The 20608-nt window shown below is 36.7% G+C and overlaps 1 protein-coding gene and 1 non-coding gene across 2 annotated transcripts in view; both read left to right on the top strand.

The window, feature by feature from the left end:
* Nucleotides 1-20608, top strand: part of Patj (PATJ crumbs cell polarity complex component) — a 357561-nt gene that overhangs the window by 1305 nt on the left and 335648 nt on the right. The window contains 4 exon segments of the mRNA XM_047564312.1: nt 9506-9562; nt 9661-9827; nt 11227-11421; nt 12832-12971. Coding sequence (XP_047420268.1) covers nt 9541-9562; nt 9661-9827; nt 11227-11421; nt 12832-12971 — 524 coding nt within the window. The 5' untranslated portion in view covers nt 9506-9540.
* Nucleotides 7912-8020, top strand: LOC124968522 (U6 spliceosomal RNA). The gene has a single exon (XR_007105748.1). It is a non-coding gene; the product is annotated as a U6 spliceosomal RNA (small nuclear RNA).

The raw sequence follows: 20608 nt of genomic DNA, 5'->3' as shown, positions 1-20608 counted from the left end.
AAATGTTAGGTGAGGTCGTGACCCCTAGTTAAAATGGGCTTTATGTTTCTGGGACCCTGATGGCCTTTATAAGGATAATCAAAAATTTTAAGGTAATTAGAAAGTTAATGATTGTGAACGTGAAAGATAATTAATGGATAGGATTTATAAAATGAGTTCCAAAGAGATTTACCCTGTGTAGTTTAGATGCTTTCAGCGGTCACAGAATATGGGTTTATCAGAAAAATAGTTTTGTTTAAAAGTGAAAAGAAATTGTATTGAGCTCTCATCTATGTTTAACAGTGCCTTAATAAGTTCACTCAAGTATTTAAATAGTCTCTTTTTTGATGGTTGTGCTGGGAATTAAACCCAGGGCCTCATGGATGCTGAGCAAGTGGTCTACCACTGAGCTGCAACACCAGACCCTTAATATTTTTATAACTACGAAGTTAGCGTATTCATTGTAGGGAAATTGTAGAGAATTGTCAGAAGAGCAACCCACAGGTACCCAAAAGTCCATTCACTACTGAAAGAAAATCACTAATAACACTTTTTCCATTTGCATTTTGAAGTTACAAATATCTGTGTGTTTTCTTATAGTGAACTCACTTGAGACTTTGAGAGAATGGTTCAGCACTTCCTAGTCCTTAAAATTGTGTTTTTACTTAACAGCATTTAATAATTATTGTTACACAAAGGAGTTCAGTTTGTTTACTTAATGCCTTGCTCAATTTGATGGTAGAGGAAGTTTTTTGAGAAAATAGGACTATTCTGCCCTGATATTGAGATTGCAAGACTATGGCTATGTTTTTTTTTTAAACTCAGGGGTTTTCGTGGATGACTTTTTAAAAAGCTCCCATTTTAGGTTCTGGTGCAAATGGATGGAAATTTAGTGCCTGTCATTTCCCTTTATTTTATTTTCAATTATTTTTGTGGTGCTGGGGATCAAACCCAGCACCATGGGCTTGCAAGCAGGTACATACTCAACCACTGAGCTATAACCCCAGCTAATATCATTTCTTTTAGTAGGTGGGATGTATCAGTGCTGAAGAAATAGAGCCCACTTTTTTGTTGTTTGTACAGCTGTGAGGCCTGTACAATTTGAAGACATGGAATTAGGTCCACTTACCATATGATTTTTAGCAAATTGTTGGATTCTGACCCTCCATTTTCCCATTTGTAAATGATCTACTGAGATTTGGGGGAGGTGGAAAGGAAATAATGTTTAAGAATGTGCCTTGTAATTGGTAAACTATTATTCTCCCAGTTTTACTCCTCCATTCTGAGGTTTAATTCTGAAAGAATTATGGAGATACAATCTTTTTATGGGTAAAGCACAACTCTGTTCTCTCTGTGTTCTCTATAAAAGGTATAGAGACCATGTGAACTGACAAAAGTCTTTTCTGAAAACACTGAGCAGGGATCTTTGTGAAAAGGTCTAGGTTAATACTTCCAGTTAACACAATAAACCACTCCTACATGTGACTACTGGGCTCTTGAAATGAGACTATTGGTTTTTAGATATGCTGTAAATGTAAAATACACACTAGATTTTTAAGAGATTTGGTTTAGAAATAATTTAAAATACATTCACTAAATTTTTTATATTATTTACATATTGAAATGATTATCTGTATTGGATTAAGTGAAATGTATTTAAAATTAATTTATCTTTTTTTTAACCTTTTTCATGAGTCTACTAGAAAATATAAATATGTGTCTCACATTTTTGTTGAGTACCACTGGGTTAGGATTCAGTGTGTTTTTATCCTTAAGAGTTCTTAAGATGGTTTGGTTTACTGAAGCACTTACCCTCCTGTATAAACTGACTTTTTAACTCTAGCTTATAGGCCCTCTCTCTCTAACCTCCTCTTTTGTATTCATTGCATTGGTGAAGAATTTTTTTGTTCAGTCTTCTCACAAATGACTCTTATTAATTACACAGTAAAACCACAGTTAAAACAATTTATAAACTTTCTCAAAGTCCCCAAAATATCTTACATTATTTTGATTGAAAAGAGATGTTATGATTTGTTGAATTGTATACTGTGAGCTAGCTGAATGTTTTGTAATATCTCATTTAACCTTTTCACTACAAATGTGATGTAATTTTTATTAACTTTAAAAAAAACTTTTTTTTAACTATTTAGTTATTTTTATGTGGTGCTGAGGATTGAACCCACTGTCTCACACGTGTGAAGGGAGGGCTGTACTACTGAGCCACAGCTCCAGCCCTTTATTAACTCTTTTAAAACTTTTTTTTTTTTTTTTTTTATAATTCTTACTAACTTTGTTATGAGAGAAAGATGAGATAAGTAAATATTGAGGGTCAGGTTGACAAATCTCCCCCGCCCCCAAGTTAACTCCCTCCATTTGCAAATTTTTTTATTGTTATTATTTATTTTTGAAATTGTATCTCCTATGTTGCCCAGGCAAACTCCTGGGCCCAGTTGATTCTCCTGCCTGTTGAGTGCTGAGGTTACAGATGTGAATGATCATGCTCGGCTGTACTTTTTTTTTTTTTTTTAATTTAATAAAGTTCATAGAGTACAGAACCTCCATAGCTCAAGAATTAGTTATTAAAATAGATACTTAGTTCTTTTTTTTTTTTTTTTTTTTGGTACCAGGGATTGAACCCAGGGACACTTAACCCCTGAGCTACATCCTCAGCCCATTTCTTTCTTTCTTTTTTTTTTTTTTTTTTAATATATATTATTTAGAGACAGGGTCTCCCTGAGTTGCCCAGGGCCTTCCTAAGTTGCTGAGGCTGGCTTCGAACTTGTGATTCTCCTGCCTCAGCCTCCTGAGCCACTGGGTTTACAGGTGGGCACCATTGTGCCCGGCTAGATATTTAGATATTCAGTTCTAATCCTGTTTTTGTGTTGTTGCTTGTGGGAGAAAACCGTCACCAAGAGGAATGTGGAAGTATACCATGAAGCAATTTAACTTTATTCATGCAAAATTGGCCAAGTTACAGGGAAAATATGGATATGAATTGATTCATAAAATTAGCATCTGGCTAACTGAATTATTCTGAAGAACTGAATCAGTTTTTGGTTCCAATTTTGAATTAACATGGTAACTTTCAACTTCGATTTCAACCTTCCCTGAATGTTCGGTGTCAAGTGAACTTAAGCTTGCATATGACTTAAGCATTTAGCCCTAAATGTTAGTATCTTTCTGGAATTTATATCTGCTTCCAAAATTCCAGGAATATAGTGTTTTGACAGTGTTTTAAAAAGTATTATTTTTGTATCTAAGGATTTTAGAAAGACCTTGATGATTTGATAGGAAGCCAAGGCTAGGACACCTGAATCTGTGTATATATGGCAGCAGATGTATTTATTTGGAGTCTTGGTGGGGAAACACATTGCTGTTTGGCTAGGAGTTTGTTTTCCATTTAATCAGTACCTCATAAAGACTGAACGTTGAGGACAGGGAATGATAATTAGGTGAATCCTGAGCTTCATTCTTCAAGGGAAGTGATAGAAACTTAAAGCTGTTCCGGGACTTCAATTTTTGAATAACTTCTGAAATCATGACTTTATACTTAATGGCTCAATGATTCTTTGAACCGCCTAATTCATTGAGCTCTGGGAAATTTCCATTCAGGAGTCGTGTGCAGTCTAATTGTAATCTGTTCAATTCACACGTGCAGTTAGAAGCCGAATACCTGTACTTTCTCTAGGAAGTAGCCAGAATCTTTTTCTTCTAAACTTTCAAGATAGATGAATCAGATGTCTTGTTAAATCAGTGGGAAGTTATATTCTTGTGAGTTACTGGGGGTCAGAAAAGTGTTTCTCGGGTCCTTAATTTGCCTAAATTCTTGATCTGAGTTGATTAATAAATCTTTTCAAAGAGTTTCCTTCAAGCAGAATTTTAAATTAAATTTCTATCTGTGTCAGCTTTTTTCCAATTATTCCATTAATTAGGGTTGGCTAAGGACATGGATTTTTCAAAAGCCACAATATTATAATAATTTCCTTCAATCAAATCTTACGGTGAATCAGATATGAAAAATTCATGGCCTAAACTCTCTTGATCAATGATGGAGTGGAAACTGCTGAGCATGATAAACTTCTCCTTCTTTTAGGGCTGTTGTGACTATGAGAACAGTGCTATGCTGTGGCATTTTAATGTCTAACTATTGTCGATTGTAGGTAGCCATTGACCTGCTGGACTCTCCTTTACAATGTTTAAACAAACTTCAAATTCCCATCTTTAAGCCCTGTTAGTTTGTTACTCAATATGTTAAATTTGGTAAAAGATTTCCTATGATAATACCATAAGAGAGAAACAGGTTCCATTTAACCCAGTGCTACCCTGCTGGATGTTTAGCTGTGGAGATTACTTGCATTTCTTCCTTTGTCTTTCATTTACTCTTACAGCTTTAGTCCCCTTTCCTAGTTGTTACCCAAAACCATGGAATTACAGCAGTTTTCTGTGTGTGTGTGCGCCTGTGTGTATTTCTTTTTTTCTTTTTTCTTTACCTTTCTGGAGATTAAATGAGCACTTTGTGCATGCTAGACAAGCACTCTACCCCTGAGCTATACACCTTCAGTCCAGCATATTTTCAGTGTTCTGGAAATGTGTGTTTAAAAAAGTTAGAAGACAATTGATCAATACTCTTATCAGAATTACTTTTTAAAAATAGAAATCTGAACTCAATACTTCCTTACTTAAAAGCCTTTGATTACTTCCTGTTGCTTCCAGGATAAAGACCAGTCTGCTTAACATTATTTAGAAGGACTCTTTCAAAGCTGCCCATCTAAATCATTGCTTCTCATACTATCAGTGGTGAAAGGCTGTGGTCTCTTCTCTTCAGTCTTTCAAGGTCTGATATTTTTGTAGAAGAAATCATGTAAAAAATGAAATATAAAAAGATATACAAGGGGCTGAGGTTGTGGCTTGGTGGTAGAGTGCTTGCCTAGTATGTGTGAGGCACTAGGTTTGATCCTTGGCACCACTTAAAAATAAAGAAATAAATAAAAGAAAAGTATTGTGTCCATCTACAACTAAAAAAGAAAAAATTAAAAAAAAAAGATATACAAAATATAATGTCATTTTTTAAAATTACTAAATAAAACTGACATCTTTTGCTTTGCCATTTTGCAGGAAGGTTTCTAAATGCTAACTTACAATTTTGATACTTATTTGTGGGCCAGGCATCAATTTGTAGTCCATATTTGGAACACTGGTCTAAACTACTTTTCCCCTGCTTTTTGCTACATCTAGAGACCTTACACTGGGTTATTTAGAGCCATGTATGTGACTATGTACACACCCCCCCCACTGAAATCTACAAACAAAATATATTTATTTTTTGGTATAATTGTCATCATCTGCTGACCAAACTTGACTTGTTATCACATGACTATGACTTTTTAAAGAAATCTGATTGATTAGTGGGGAGGATTTGTCTCCTTCCAACCAATTATTCCTTTATATTTGATTTTGTATCACGAGACATCTTTTTTGGGGGTGGGGTTAACAGATAAGTTCTGAGTGATGTACACAGACATATTTTCCTAAGGGAAGCTTTTTCTCTCCTGTGACTCTCTAGTTCTATACTCCTTTAGTTATACAAGTAGAAAATGTTTGAATATTCCATTTTCCAGCCAGCCATGTCCTATAAATGATACATTCTCAAAATGCAGATATTTACAAAAAGCAGATATATCCTGACATTTTAAAATAGGGGACTTTGTTATCTATCAGCAACTTTAAATGTGTTTGTTGGGAGATCTGTTTTGAGGGGAATCCCTCAAGTTGAAAGAGTGGGCCACAGACCAGCTGTAAATGTTTCCTCCTCACTCCCTTTCAGTATACTCAGACCTACTTTATTATTTTAATGACTGGTAGTTTAAATTTTTCAAAAGTTTTGCCATTAAAAACAATGCAGTAGCTGGAAACTGGTGGCACTTGCCTGTCATCACAGCAATTTTGGAGGCTAAGTCAGGAAAACCCCAAGTTCAAGGCCAGCCTGGGCAACTTAGTGTGACCCTGTCTCAAAATAGGGCTGGGAACATAACTCAGGGATAAAGCGCCCCTGGGTTCCCTCCATAGTATGAAAAAAAAAAAATGCAGTAAACATGTTTGTACATACAGAATGTTCATTTGCAATTATTTCTTTAGGAGAGACACTCAAATTCCGGGTGAAAGACAATGAAAATTAAGTGTATATTAATATATTTATGGACTCTGCTAAATTGTCCTCCTAAAAGATTATGCTGATTTATACTCCAGTCTGATTTCCCATGACATCTGGAGTACAGGCTATTGTTGATCCTTAATAAATTAATAAATGTCAAGTTTATGGCATCTTACTGCTTTATGTTTTAGTTACTTTCTTTGTTTTAGAGCAATTGATATATAAATTACCACCAAGCTGCTCCTGTCACTGTTTTTGGGCTGTATACCGTTATTGAAAAGGACAGTGCCATCCTGGCTGTTTTCTGTTACTCAGTCACCTGTCCATGGGTAGTTGTAAGAGTTGCAGGAATGAGGGCTGGGGTTGTGACTCAGTGGTAGAGCACTTACCTAGCATGTGTGAGGCACTAGGTTCAACCAGCACCACATAAAAATAAATAAAACAAGGCATTGTGTCCATCTACAACTAAAAATATATATTAAAAAAAAAAAAGTTGCAGGAGTGAGACACTGAGCACATCAGAAGCAACTTGAGATGCCCTGTTCAGCATTTCTTTTGAGGGTTCCCATTGAATCCATCCATGCTGATGACATCCCTAACGGTTTTTAGTATGCTTTCTTTGCGGCTTCAATTAGAAGATAAAGATTTCATTCAGCCACTGTATCCAGGTTGATGTAAGAAAATTTTGATTGTATAATATTCATATTTCTTTGGTTCATTTCAACAGTGTATCACTAGTAAAAATGATTGGCGACAAAGAGTCATTTTGATCATAGCAAAGGGAATTGTTAGCCTTTTGAGCCTTGATTACATTACATTTTAGGCTAATTTGAGCAAATGACTGGAATTAAAAATCATCATCCATAAAGTACTGTTTTGGGTGACTTCCTTCTGGAAATTCAGATGACTAGTAAGAGTCTAGGATCATTTGTACTGCTTGGGATTTTTCTGTTTTTAATCTCCTGTAAAATCTTACACTTCATTGTACTGGGGATTTACTTATTGTTATTGTTATTATGTACTGAGGATTGAACCCAGTGGTGCATAGTCACTAAGCCACATCCCCGCCCTTTCTATTTTTTATTTTGAGACAGGGTCTCTCTCACAAGTTGCTCAGGGCCTCACTAAGTTGCAGAGCTAGCTTCAAACTTGTGATCCTATTGCCTCAGCCTCCATCACTGGGATTACAGGTGTGTACCACCATGCCCAACTCGTACTAGGAATTGAACTTGTATATGCTAGGCAAGTGCTCTACTATTGAGCTATATCCCCAGCCTTTTTTTTTTTTTTTTTTTAATTTTAATTTTGTAAATTTTGGGACAACATGTTACCAGATTACTTAGACTAACTTTGAACTTGTGATCCTCCTGATTCAACCTCCTGAGTAGCTGGATTACAGATGTGTACCACTGTGCCTTGATTTCAGATGTTCCTTTCCAGCTCAGGTTCCTTTAAAAAAAAAAAATCTATTAAAATAAAATTTACATGCAATGATGTATACCCTTTAATAAATTTTCATAAATGTGTATGTCTATGTAAACAGTATCCCAATCAAACCAAAGAACATTTCCTTTATACCTAAAACCTCCCTTGAACCCCTTCCCAGTGTAGGGGAGGAAAAATATCTTTTCCTTCTATGTTGTTGGGTGGGGCCCCTGTAATAATAAATTAATAATAAACCAGGTGTAGACACAGCTGTAGGCCCAGCTAATGGGGAGTCTGAGGCAGATCCCTTGAGCCCAGGATCCACCTGGGCAGCAGAGACCTGTCCCCCAACCCCAATACCTCTCTTCAGCAGCACATATACTGGAATCTATGAACAATGCAGAGAGGATTATCATGGCCCCTGTGCAAGGATGACAACAGATTTTTGAAGCATTCCATATAAATGAAAAAAAAAAAAAACAATAAAAAAGCATATAAGCTGGATTACAGATGTGTGCCACTGTGCCTTGATTTCAAATGTTCCTTTCCAGCTCAGGTTCCTTTAAAAGTTTTATGTTTAATATAAGTTTTATGTGGAACAGGAATCTTCATAAGGAAATGAAAACCCAAAGAAGCAGTTAAACCTCAGTATTTTAATACTAGTTTTGATGAAGAATAGAGTTGTAGAAATACACACATTAAGTTTGAATCCCAAAAATAGTATGCTGGGGGTCTAGGGTTGTAGCTGTGTGGCTTAGCACATGGTTGGCATGCACAAGGGCCTGGATTTTATTCCCAGTACTCTAGAGGGGGAAAAAAGGAATGCTGGAGGAAAGAAAACTGACATGACTCCATTCACAGGAAGCTGGATAGCTCACAACACTAACCATAATTACAGACTCGTTTACTGGAGCAAGGTGGAAGTATTGACGAGTGATGGGGTTCAGACCGAGTTGCCCCTAAATAATGTACGTTGGCATGTTGACAGTCTTCAGCTGAAGCAATGTGAGAAATAATAGATGCAGGAAAGACCTTCCTGGAAGCAGGTCATAAGCTCCTCACCTGAGAGGTGGTCTCCTTCCTGTGCCCAGAGGACAAGAGCATCTTTTGTCTCCAAAGATGGGCACACAAAGAAGACTCAACAAACAGGCCTAAGTCTCCTCCGGTTTACTTTCAGCTCATATCCTGTTGCCCTATCACATTTTTTAATAATTCTCTTTATCAAAACTCATATTTAAATGCCCAGGTTTAACTGCTTCTTTGGGTTTTTGTTTCCTTGTGAAGACTCCTGTTTTATGTTTTTCCTTTTTTATTTTTGAATATTTATATACCATTTGTTTATCCATTTGTTATTAGATATATCAGGTATTCTAGTTTTGGGCTTTTATAAATAAAAATGCTATGAACTTTGATGTACATATCTTTTTGTGGACATATATTTCATTTGGGTAGACGATTGTGAATGGGAATGCCAGGTTATATAATGTGTATTTTTAACTTTATAAGAAACTACCTTTTTGGGGGCTAAAGATGTGACTCAGTGGTAGAGAGTTTGCCTGGCATGTGTGAGGCCCTGGGTTCTACCTTCAGCACTGCATATAAATAAATATTTCTGTTTAAAAAAAAAAAAAGCCTTCTTTTCTATACATTTGAAGAAAAACTACCAAATAATTTTCCAAAGCAATTGTGCCATTTTACATTCCTGTTAGCAATATATGATAGTTTTAGTTGCTTTGTAGTTTTGTCAACAGTTGGTATTGTCTCTTTTTTGTTGTTTTTAAAATTAAGCCATTTGAATGGACAGGTAGTGGTACCTCACTGTGGTTTTAATTTAAATTTCACAGGGAGTTTTGATGAAGAATGTTTTTAAAGTCTTTTTTAATTTTTCTATAGGACTGTAGATGTTTACACTAATAGAATTCATTTTTGTATTTAAATTTTTTTTTTTAGGTTTCTTTAAAAGTGATTAAAGTAATTAATCCGAAATGCCTGAAAATCCTGCCACAGGTATAGTTGATAGTTTTGTAATGAAATTAATTAATAATTAACAAATGGAATATGAGATAGTATTTAACCTGTACTCTGGTTATCCTTCTTCAACCAAGATAAACTGCAGGTCCTGCAGGTCCTTGATCGCCTGAAAATGAAATTGCAGGATAAGGGTGATACGTCACAGAATGAGAAGCTGAGCATGTTTTATGAGACACTAAGGAGCCCTCTCTTCAACCAGATACTCACGCTGCAGCAGTCCATCAAGCAACTGAAGGGGCAAGTAAGTGAGCACGGAAGGTCTCTGTGTTGATGTGTCAAACCGGCGAGAACAGACAGGAGACAAAGACAAGCTGTCTGTGACAGTCTTGTCCCAGCCAAGACGAGACTGGGACCTGCACCCTGTGGGTAGCATTAGCATGATTAGTTTTAAAATGTTGATAATCAAGCTGTGTGTGGTGCTCACACCTATAATCCCAGCAACTTGGGAGGCTGAGGCAGGAGGATTGCGAGTTCAAAGCCAGTTTCAGCAATTTATTGACATTAAAAAGGACTGGGGATGTATCTCAGTGGTTAAGTGCCTCTGGGTTCAATCCTCAGTACCAAAAATAAAAAATAAATGAAATGTTGATAATCCATTTTATGTTGAGCTTTCATTCCAATTTTTTTAAAGTATATGTGCTGCTGAACTATGTTGAGCTTGGTTTTTGTACATATTCAAATGTGTAAAGATCAGAATCTTTGAGGATTCTTAACATTTTCTTCATAATTATAAAATAGTGGTTAACTTAATTTTTTTTTCTTTTGGAACTGGGGATTGAACCAGTATCTTGCAAATGCTAAGCATGTGCTCTACCACTGACCTATATCCCCAGTCCTTTTAATTTTTTTACTTTGAGTCAGGATCTCACTGAGTTACTAAGGCTGACCTTTAACCTATGTCCCTCCTGCCTCAGCTTCCTCAGTAGTGGGGATTATAGGGGTGTACCATTGCTCCCAGGTTACCTTCATTCCATTGTGTTGGCAGTTGTATCAGCCAGTGATATTTTAAAATTCCTGTTTCTTCTCATTATAGGAATGTTTTCTTTCTACTAATGTTTAAGTGGCTCTGTGACTCACTTGCTATTAATCTTGTGCAAGTTTCTTAACCCCTGTGTGCCTTATTTTTCATGTTCACAAAAGTGAGATGATATTTCATAGAGCTATTGTCAGGATTAAATGAGATTATAACATGTAAGAGTCTTGATACAATCCTTAGCCCTTAGTAAGTATTCGGAAAGCACTGTTGTTATTGTTGTATACACATATGGATATATATTTTTTGGCTTTGCACATGGAAATATGCAGATAAATGCCAAAGGGCTGAGTGTCTTGCACTTAGGTGACTGGATGTATCTGTGTATGTGAAAGATAATGAGATGTTAGTGTACATTCTACCAAACTGGGATGGTCATAGAAGGCAGGAAACGAGAGCAGATTTTAAGGTATTAAACATTTTATATCATATTAAATTTGGAAATTCTAGCCTATGAACACACAGATTCATGTGTATATACCTTATTTCATACATGTTTAACATTCTAATTATACCTGTAATGAGCAAAAGAGAATATGTAATAAATAGAAATAATTTCTTTTCTGAAAGTTTCTGTTGATGGTTTTCTTGTTTTTCTCTCCACCAGCTCAGCCATATACCCTCAGATTGTTCAGCCAGCTTTGATTTTTCTAGAAAAGGTTTGTTAGTGTTCACGGATGGTTCTATTACAAATGGGAATGCCCACAGGCCCTGTAATAATTTAACTGCATCTGGATTGTTTCCTTGGACTCCAAAGTTGGGAAATGAAGACTTTAACTCAATCATTCAACAGATGGCTCAGGTAAAGTTATATGTTGTCATGGGAATATTTCGCTTTATCTTTCCTGTTTCAGGTTTAAAAAGAAACCCACTCTTCTTGTCTTAATGTGTCTTATGTATTTTGTTTGCTTGTGTTTTTATGTTGTTAGGAATTTGCACCCTTTTTAAATCTGTGTATTGGAATTTTATTGTTTTAAGATCACACAAGAAAGAGTCCATATGTGAGGTGAAGAGAATTTTTAGGAAAAGACTTCAATTAAACAAATCTCTATTCATATAAGGAAGGAGATTTATAATATTTATTGGCACTGGGGATTGAACCCAGGCGTGCTTTTACTACTGAATTACATCCTCAGTCCTTTTGATTTTCATTTTGAGACAGGGTTTTGCTTAGTGGCCCAGGTTGGCCTTGAACTTGTGATCCTCCTGTCTCTGCCTCTGAGTCCCTGGTATTATAGGTGTGTGCCACTATGTCCAGCAGGAAGAGAATTCTTATGGTTTTGATCACAAGAGAAAACCTTGAAACAGTTTTTAATTTTATATTAAAACAGAATTAGTAGGAGTTGGAACTAGTATAATTTGGAAAATATGGGGAAACTATTTGACAGCTGTAGCCTCTGTTAATTAAAAATTAAATAGTTGAATTTTTGAATGTTTTGGTTGTTCACATCCATCTAATAAGAGTCTTCAAAAATGAAACTTGTGTTTGAAAGTTAAAAATAATCTGTTTAAGATGTGATATTTAACTAGTGTTCTGGACTTCTCTTTTTGGCTTAATGGTTCTAGACCCTTCATGTGATGATCTTGTTAGTTGATTACATTTATGAAGTTCCCATATTATAAAAGCAATTATTAGCAAAAGTAATAAAAAACCTAGCTTTCACAGGTAGAACCAATTTGAATGGTGACCTTTCCACAGTCTTTTGACTTGATCCAGTAAATGGAATATTCATCACTATAGAATTAAAAACAGAACCCTAATGAGTTGCTGGTTTTATCTAGGTTTAATACTAATATATTTTTTATATATCTAATCTACTTTTCCTCATTTAAAAATTGTATTTTGCATCGAGAATTTAGGGAAATTCAATATAAAAAGTAATTTAGAATTTACTGTGGGAAAGGGCATTTTTCTTAGGCATTCTCATCCAACTTGGGATTCTTTGCAGAATGTGAATGAAGTGTGAAAATACCTCTTCAATTCCCTGAGGTTGTAGGGCTGTGCACTCTTTTACGTTCTACTGAAAATAACCAAGTTACAGGAGTTCCAGGAATAATGTATTACTGAAATGCTGTTATTTCGAGTTTATTTGGTTTTATAGAGAGAAAACCTTTAGGTCTTAGGAGAAGCAATTCCAGTTCTGTGGAAAAGGTGCATTGGTTAAATGTAGATCGTTGACATTTATATTTTTCTTTTATCCCCCTTCATTAGGGCCGGCAAATTGAATATATAGATATAGAACGACCTTCAACTGGAGGCCTTGGATTCAGTGTGGTGGCTCTTAAAACTCAGAATCTAGGAGAAGTTGACATCTTTGTGAAGGAAGTACATCCAGGGAGTGTAGCAGACAGGTAAGGGTGATGCTCATTTTATACTTTGCTAGTTTTTTTCTGACAACTCTGAACATATTATTACACAAGTATATAAGAAACTAGTAATAAAAATATCAACAATAGCAGCCAACATTTCCTTTGCTCTTCCTGGGCGTTTGTCAGGCCTTTCATGGATGTGTTTTCATCCACTTGTGGCTGCAGTCCAGAGGCATAGGTGTTACCACTCCATTTTGTAGATGAGACAGCTGAGGTTTAGAGAGGGTCAATGGTTTTTCTATAGTCACAGAGCTATTAATGCTGGGACCATGATGTGATTCTAACACCAACTGCAAAGCAGCTAATGCTCTTTCCACTCCATCACTCTCTCACCCAATTGGACATGATATTTAGCTGTGGTCCGATCACTAGGCTGGTAATCTTTTTTTTTTTTTTTTTTTTTTTTTTTTGGCACTGGGATTTGAACTGAGGGGTGCTGAGCCATACCCCAAATCTTTCTGTATGTTTTTATTTAGAGACAGGGTCTCATTAAGTTGCTTAGGGCCTTGCTAAGTTGCTGAGGCTGGCTTTGAACTCATGAGCCTCCTGGCTGCTGGGATTGTAGGTGTGCGTCTCTGGATGGGAATCTTGACATTCTCATTCTGTATACTATATTGTTTATTAAATTTAAGTGCATAACAAGTTTTTTGGAGGGTTATATCACACTATTGATTTATTATGCTTACTGTTAAGATGCCCCTCAAGTCTGTATTATCTTTCATATTAATTGTATTTGTTCTGATTTTTAAGAGATATGTGCTAACCTTATATTTTATCTGGTTTGATTTCTGGTCTTTGGTTTATTATTCATAAGTAGTACCATTCATATGTGCCTGTTAAAAGCAATGTCACAATATACAATTATTTAAATTCTCAGTCAGTAATATAATTTTGAACTTACATTCTCTGTTTATGGTGATTACTTCTAGTTTCCCCAATTCAAATTGGATATAATAGATTTTCATGATTTTCCATCTTTATTCTGCCATCTAATGCCATATTTCCTCAAATATGTTCTGTGGATCCATAGTGGTGGTTAGATATATTTGAGAAACTCTATTCTGTTCTTGGATACTGGGTGCATATAGGGTGATCTTACAATTTATTGTTCAAGTTGGGATGATTTTGGGTTGAGGTGGTATGCTTTTAATAATGAAACGGAGGTAGTAGACATAAACTTGAACTCCTCGTAGTCAACATAGAATATACCTAGACTTAAAGTTGCATAACATTAAACTCATTTAATATTGATTAGCTAACTTTTCTTTATAATTCACATTTTTTTCTTTTAAATATTGGCATTAAATTAAAATAACACAAACTTAATTTTAAAGTATACAAAGCCATGACTGTTAGTATATTCACAATGTTCTGCAACCATTCCCATTCTTTAATTGCAGTACATTTCCATCACCCCAAAAGGACCTTTTAACATACCCAGTTTCTTCCTCCCTCCATCCACTGGCAAGCACCTATCTGCTTTCTTTAAAAAAGATCTATTAATTTCTTTAGAACACCTTGAGAAGTATTAATCTCATGTATTAATTGTTCTGACCGTTATTGTGTATTTGATGTTTAGATGCATGAATGCTCTTGATGAAGAATTGAGCAGCATTCCCTGGCATGGGGGTTAAGTCCTCACTGTAGATTAACCTTCCAGTACCATAATCTTCAGGCACATCTGTCAGTGGTCCATACAGTTGTCCCTATTTCCAGCATTGTCATCTTCATTCTGTTATATGATCATTGAGAGAAGCTGTCTTACTCTGTTTTGTGCTGTTATAACAGAATACCTGGGACTGCACAGTTTATAAATAAGAAATTTATTGCCTTATTGTTCTGGAGGCTGAGAAGTGCAATTTCAAGGTGTTCACATATGTCAGAGGTCTTTGTGCTACATCATTATGTGATGGAAGCCAGAGGGTGAGAAGAACAGGAAGGAAGAGATCAAGCTTGTCCTTTTGTAAAGAACCAGTCCCACCCATGAGAGTGATACCACATGTCCTGATTGTCTCATAAAGGTCCCACCTCTTTTTTTTTTTTTTTTTTTTTTGGTGCTGGGAATTGAACCCAGGGCCTTGTATATGCAAGGCAAGCACTCTACCAACTGAGCTACATCTCCAGCCCAGTCCCACCTCTTAATTCTGTTACCATGGCAGTTAAATTTCAACATTTTTTTTTAGAGAGTACAAACATTCAAACCCTAGCAGCAAGCTTGCCATATACTTTGTTGACATGTTACTGTCTAATGTGTCTATCATATTTCCCTGATCTACCATATATGAAATTGAATACTTGCAACCTTTGATCCTGAGGGCACAGAAATAGAACCAACAGCTGTGAGACAAAGTTATTTTATTAGAAAAGGAAGACTTAGCCCATGCATTGGTGCACACCTGTAATCCCAGCAACTTGGGAGACTGAGGTAGGAGGATTTGTAAGTTCAAGGCCAGCCTGGGCAATATAGGGAAATCCCTACTCAAAAAAAAAAAAAAAAAAAAAAAAAAAAATCGTACAGCTGCCACCTACAGCTGCTGCTGCACTGACCCCCATCACTGCCCCATCTCCAAACGTGGTTGCCTCCAGCCACCTCTGCACCAGGCTGCCCCATTTCTGAATGCATCAGCCTCCATCTTGGGACACTGGCCAGGGCCTAGAAGCTCAATATCAAGGTGTCTGCAGGTTTGCAGCTGCTACCGTCTCAGGATGCACTAGGGCCTAGAGGTCCATCATAAAGGTGCTTGTGGGTTTGGATGCACCTGGGGTCTTCCTGCTGGTGTGCTGGTAGCCAATATCTTGCTACAGAGATGGGAGGGAGCTGGTTTCTTCCCAACTCTGCAAGTCCTGAAGCATGCAGGGATGGACAGGGCTGGTTACAGTGGGTTTGAGGTTGGAGGAGGTGTGAGGGCATCCTGCTCTCAGTTGCCCAGTCATCTGGTCCTGCACCTACTGGGTTCCTGGGGCCCGCTTGGGCCAGCACTCACCAGATCCCACGTCAGTCTGGCATTCAACAGGCCCTCTGACCCCCTAATCCCCAGTCTCCCAATCCCTCCCTACCCACCACCTTGGTCCAGCACTCACAGCTATGTGGTTGACCAGAAGCTCTCAGTGCCTGGTCTTGATCTGCCCAATACAGAATAGGCATACAGGTCCCAGTGCTCAGTCCTCAGAACACCCTGGGAGAGAAGTGCCTGACATCTTGATAGGAGCTATTTGGTTTAAAGCCGTATCTTGTTTGTATTGGGTGCTGTTAATGTTGATCTCCCCTTTAATGGTGAGGAACTGGAAACCTTTAGGGACACTGTAAGTCTACAGGGTAGAAACTGTACTATCCACATCCACACTGCTAGATGGGAAGATACACCAACAACATGAAAAACCAAGGGAACAAAGTGCCTCAAACAAACCAAGATGCTCCAATAACAGAATCCACTGACAACACAGTAGAAGAAATGTCAAAGGAGGAGTTCAGAATGTACATATTTAAACTGATTTGTTACATAAAGTATGATGTAAGGAATGAAATCAGAGATGAATTTCAGGAAGTGAAAGATCACTTCAGTAAAGAGACAGATGATGAAAAGAAATCAAGCGGAAGTCCTTGAAATGAAGGAATCAATAAACCAAATTAAAAATTCAGTAGAAGGTATCACTAACATTCTAAACCACATGGAAGACAGACCCTCAGGCAGTGAAGACAAAATACATAATCTTGAAAATAAAGTTGACAACACAGAGAAGATGGTAAGAAACCATGAAAAGAACTTTCAAGAATTGTGGAATAATGTAAAAAAAACAAATTTAAGATTTATCAGGGTAGAGGAAGGTGTGGAGATACAAACCAAAGCAATAAACAATCTTTTCTTTGAAATAATATCGAAAATTTCCCAAACCTAAAGAATGAAATGGAAAATCAAATACAAAAGGCTTACAAGACACCAAGTTTGCAAAAATACAACAGACCCACACCAAGACATATTACAATGAAAATGCCAAGCATACAGAATAAGTATAGAATTTTAAAGGCTGCAAGAGAAGAGTATCAGATTACATATAGGGGGAGACCAATTCAGATCTCAACTGATTTCTCAACCCAGACCCTCAAAGCTCAGAGGTCCTGGAACAACATACACCAAGTTCTGAAAGAAAAGGGATGTCAAGCAAGAGTTTTATATCCAGTAAAATTAAGCTTCAGATTTGAAGATGAAATAAAAACTTTCCATGATAAAAGTTAAAAGAATTCAGCTAGAAAGCCTGCATTATAGAACATTTTCAGCAAAATATTCCATGAGGAGGAAATGAAAAAGTGAAAACCAGCAAAGGGAGGAACTACACTTAAGGAAAGACAATCAAAGGAGAAACTAACTCAAACCAGAAATAAACCAAAATGACCAGGAATACAAATCATCTTAATAATAACCCTGAATGTTAATGGCTTAAACTCATCAATCAAAAGACATAGACTGGCAGATTGGATTAAAAAGCAAGTCCCAATAATATGTTGTCTCCATGAGACTCACCTCATAGGAAAAGACATCCACAGACTGAAGATGAAAGGATGGGAAAAAACATATCACTCACATGAACTGCGTAAACAAGCAGGGGTTTCCATCCTCATATCAGACAAAGTGGACTTCAAGCCAAAGTTAGTCAGAAGGGACAAAGAAGGACATTTTATACTGCTTAAGGGAATTACACATCAATAAGACATAACAATCGTAAATATATATGCCCGAAACAATGGAGCATCTGCATACATCAAACAAACCCTTCTCAATTTCTTTTTTTTTTTTTTTTCTTTTATTTTTTATTGTGAACAAATGGGATACATGTTCTTTCACTGTTTGTACATAGAGTAAAGGCATACCATTTGTGTAATCATACGTTTACATAGGGTGATGTTGGTTGATTCATTCTGTTATTTTTTCCCCTTCCCCCCACCCCTCCCATCCCTCTTTTCCCTCTATACAGTCCTTCCTTCCCCCATTCTTGCCCCCCTCCCTAACCCTCACTCTAACCCTAAAACTAACCCCTCCCACACCCCATTATGTATCATCATCCACTTATCAGCGAGATCATTCTTCCTTTGGTTTTTTGAGATTGGCTTATCTCACTTAGCATGATATTCTCCAATTTCGTCCATTTGCTTGCAAATGCCATAATTTTATCATTCTTTATGGCTGAGTAATATTCCATTGTATATATATGCCACAGTTTCTTTATCCATTCATCAACTGAAGGGCATCTAGGTTGGTTCCACAATCTGGCTATGGTGAATTGAGCAGCAATGAACATTGATGTGGCTGTATCTCTGTAGTATGCTGATTTTAAGTCCTTTGGGTATAGGCCAAGGAGTGGGATAGCTGGGTCAAATGGTAGTTCCATTCCAAGTTTTTTAAGGAATCTCCATACTGCCTTCCAGAGTGGTTGCACTAATTTGCAACCCCACCAGCAATGTATGAGTGTACCTTTTTCCCCACATCCTCGCCAACACCTGTTGTTGCTTGTGTTCTTGATAATCGCCATTCTGATTGGGGTGAGATGGAATCTTAGGGTGGTTTTGATTTGCATTTCTTTTATTACTAGAGATGTTGAACATTTTTCCATATGTTTGTTGATTGTTTGTAGGTCTTCTTCTGTGAAGTGTCTGTTCATTTCCTTAGACCATTTGTCGATTGGATTATTTGTAGTCTTGGTGTTGAGTTTTTTGAGTTCTTTATAGATTCTGGAGATTAGTGCTCTATCTGAAGTATGATTGGCAAAGATTTTCTCCCACTCTGTAGGCTCTTTCTTCACATTGCTGATAGTTTCCTTTGCTGAGAGAAAGCTTTTTAGTTTGAATCTATCCCAGTTGTTGATTCTTACTTTTATTTCTTGTGCTATGGGAGTCCTGTTGAGAAAGTCTGGTCCTAAGCCGACATGTTGAAGATCTGGACCTACATTTTCTTCTATAAGATGCAGGGTCTCTGGTCTGATTCCGAGGTCCTTAATCCATTTTGAGTTTAGTTTTGTGCACGGTGAGAGATATGGGTTTATTTTCATTTTGTTGCATATGGATTTCCAATTTTCCCAGCACCATTTATTGAAGAGGCTATCTTTTCTCCATTGCATATTTTTGGCCCCTTTGTCTAGTATGAGGAAATTATATTTGTTTGGGTTTGTGTCCGTGTCTTCTATTCTGTACCATTGATCTACCTGTCTATTTTGGTACCAATACCATGCCGTTTTTGTTACTATTGCTTTGTAGTAAAGTTGAAGTTCAGGTATTGCAATACCCCCTGCTTCATTTTTCCTGCGAAGGATTGCTTTAGCAATTCTGGGTTTCTTATTCTTCCAGATGAATTTCATAATTGCTTGCTCTATTTCTGCAAGGTACATCATTGGGATTTTAATTGGAATTGCATTGAATCTGTATAGCACTTTTGGTAGTATGGCCATTTTGACAATATTAATTCTGCCTATCCAGGAACATGGGAGATCTTTCCATCTTCTAAGGTGTTCTTTAATTTCTTTCTTTAGTGTTCTGTAGTTCTCATTGTAGAGGTCTTTCACCTCTTTTGTGAGATTGATTCCCAAGTATTTTATTTTTTTTGAGGCTATTGTGAATGGAGTAGTTTTCCTAACTTCTCTTTCTGAAGATTCATCACTTATGTATAAAAATGCATTGGATTTATGAGCATTGATCTTGTATCCTGCTACTTTACTGAATTCACTTATGAGTTCTAAGAGTTTTCTGGTGGAATTTCCTGGTTCCTCTAAGTATATAATCATATCATCAGCAAATAGGGATAGTTTGAGTTCTTCTTTTCCAATTCGTATCCCTTTAATTTCTTTGGTCTGTCTAATTGCTCTGGCTAGAGTTTCAAGGACGATATTGAATAGGAGTGGTGAGAGAGGGCATCCCTGCCTTGTTCCAGATTTTAGGGGGAATGCTTTCAGTTTTTCACCATTAAGAATAATATTAGCCATGGGCTTAGCATAGATGGCCTTTACAATGTTAAGGAACGTTCCCACTATCCCTATTTTTTCTAGTGTTTTGAGCATGAAGGGGTGCTGTATTTTATCAAATGCTTTTTCTGCATCTATTGAAATAATCATGTGATTCTTGACTTTAAGTCTGTTGATATGGTGAATTACATTTATTGATTTCCTGATGTTGAACCAACCTTGCATCCCTGGGATGAAACCCACTTGATCATGATGCACTATCTTTTTAATACATTTTTGTATGCGATTTGCTAAAATTTTGTTGAGAATTTTTGCGTCGATGTTCATTAAGGAAATTGGTCTGAAATTTTCTTTCCTCGATGTGTCTCTGTCTGGTTTAGGTATCAGGGTGATATTGGCTTCGTAGAATGAGTTTGGGAGGGTTCCCTCCTCTTCTATTTCATGGAATACTTTGAAAAGTATTGGAATGAGCTCTTCTTTAAAGGTTTTGTAGAACTCGGCTGAGAAACCATCAGGTCCTGGACTTTTCTTTGTTGGTAGGCTTTTGATGACTTCTTCTATTTCATTACTTGAAATTGGTCTATTTAAATTGTGCATGTCCTCCTCGTTTAGTTTAGGCAATTCATAGTTCTCTAGAAACTTGTTGATATCTTCGAAATTTTCTATTTTGT

The sequence above is a fragment of the Sciurus carolinensis genome, chromosome 1 (assembly GCF_902686445.1).
Source record: "Sciurus carolinensis chromosome 1, mSciCar1.2, whole genome shotgun sequence".
Taxonomy (NCBI): Eukaryota; Metazoa; Chordata; class Mammalia; order Rodentia; family Sciuridae; genus Sciurus; species Sciurus carolinensis.
This window is presented reverse-complemented; position numbering and strand designations above follow the sequence as displayed.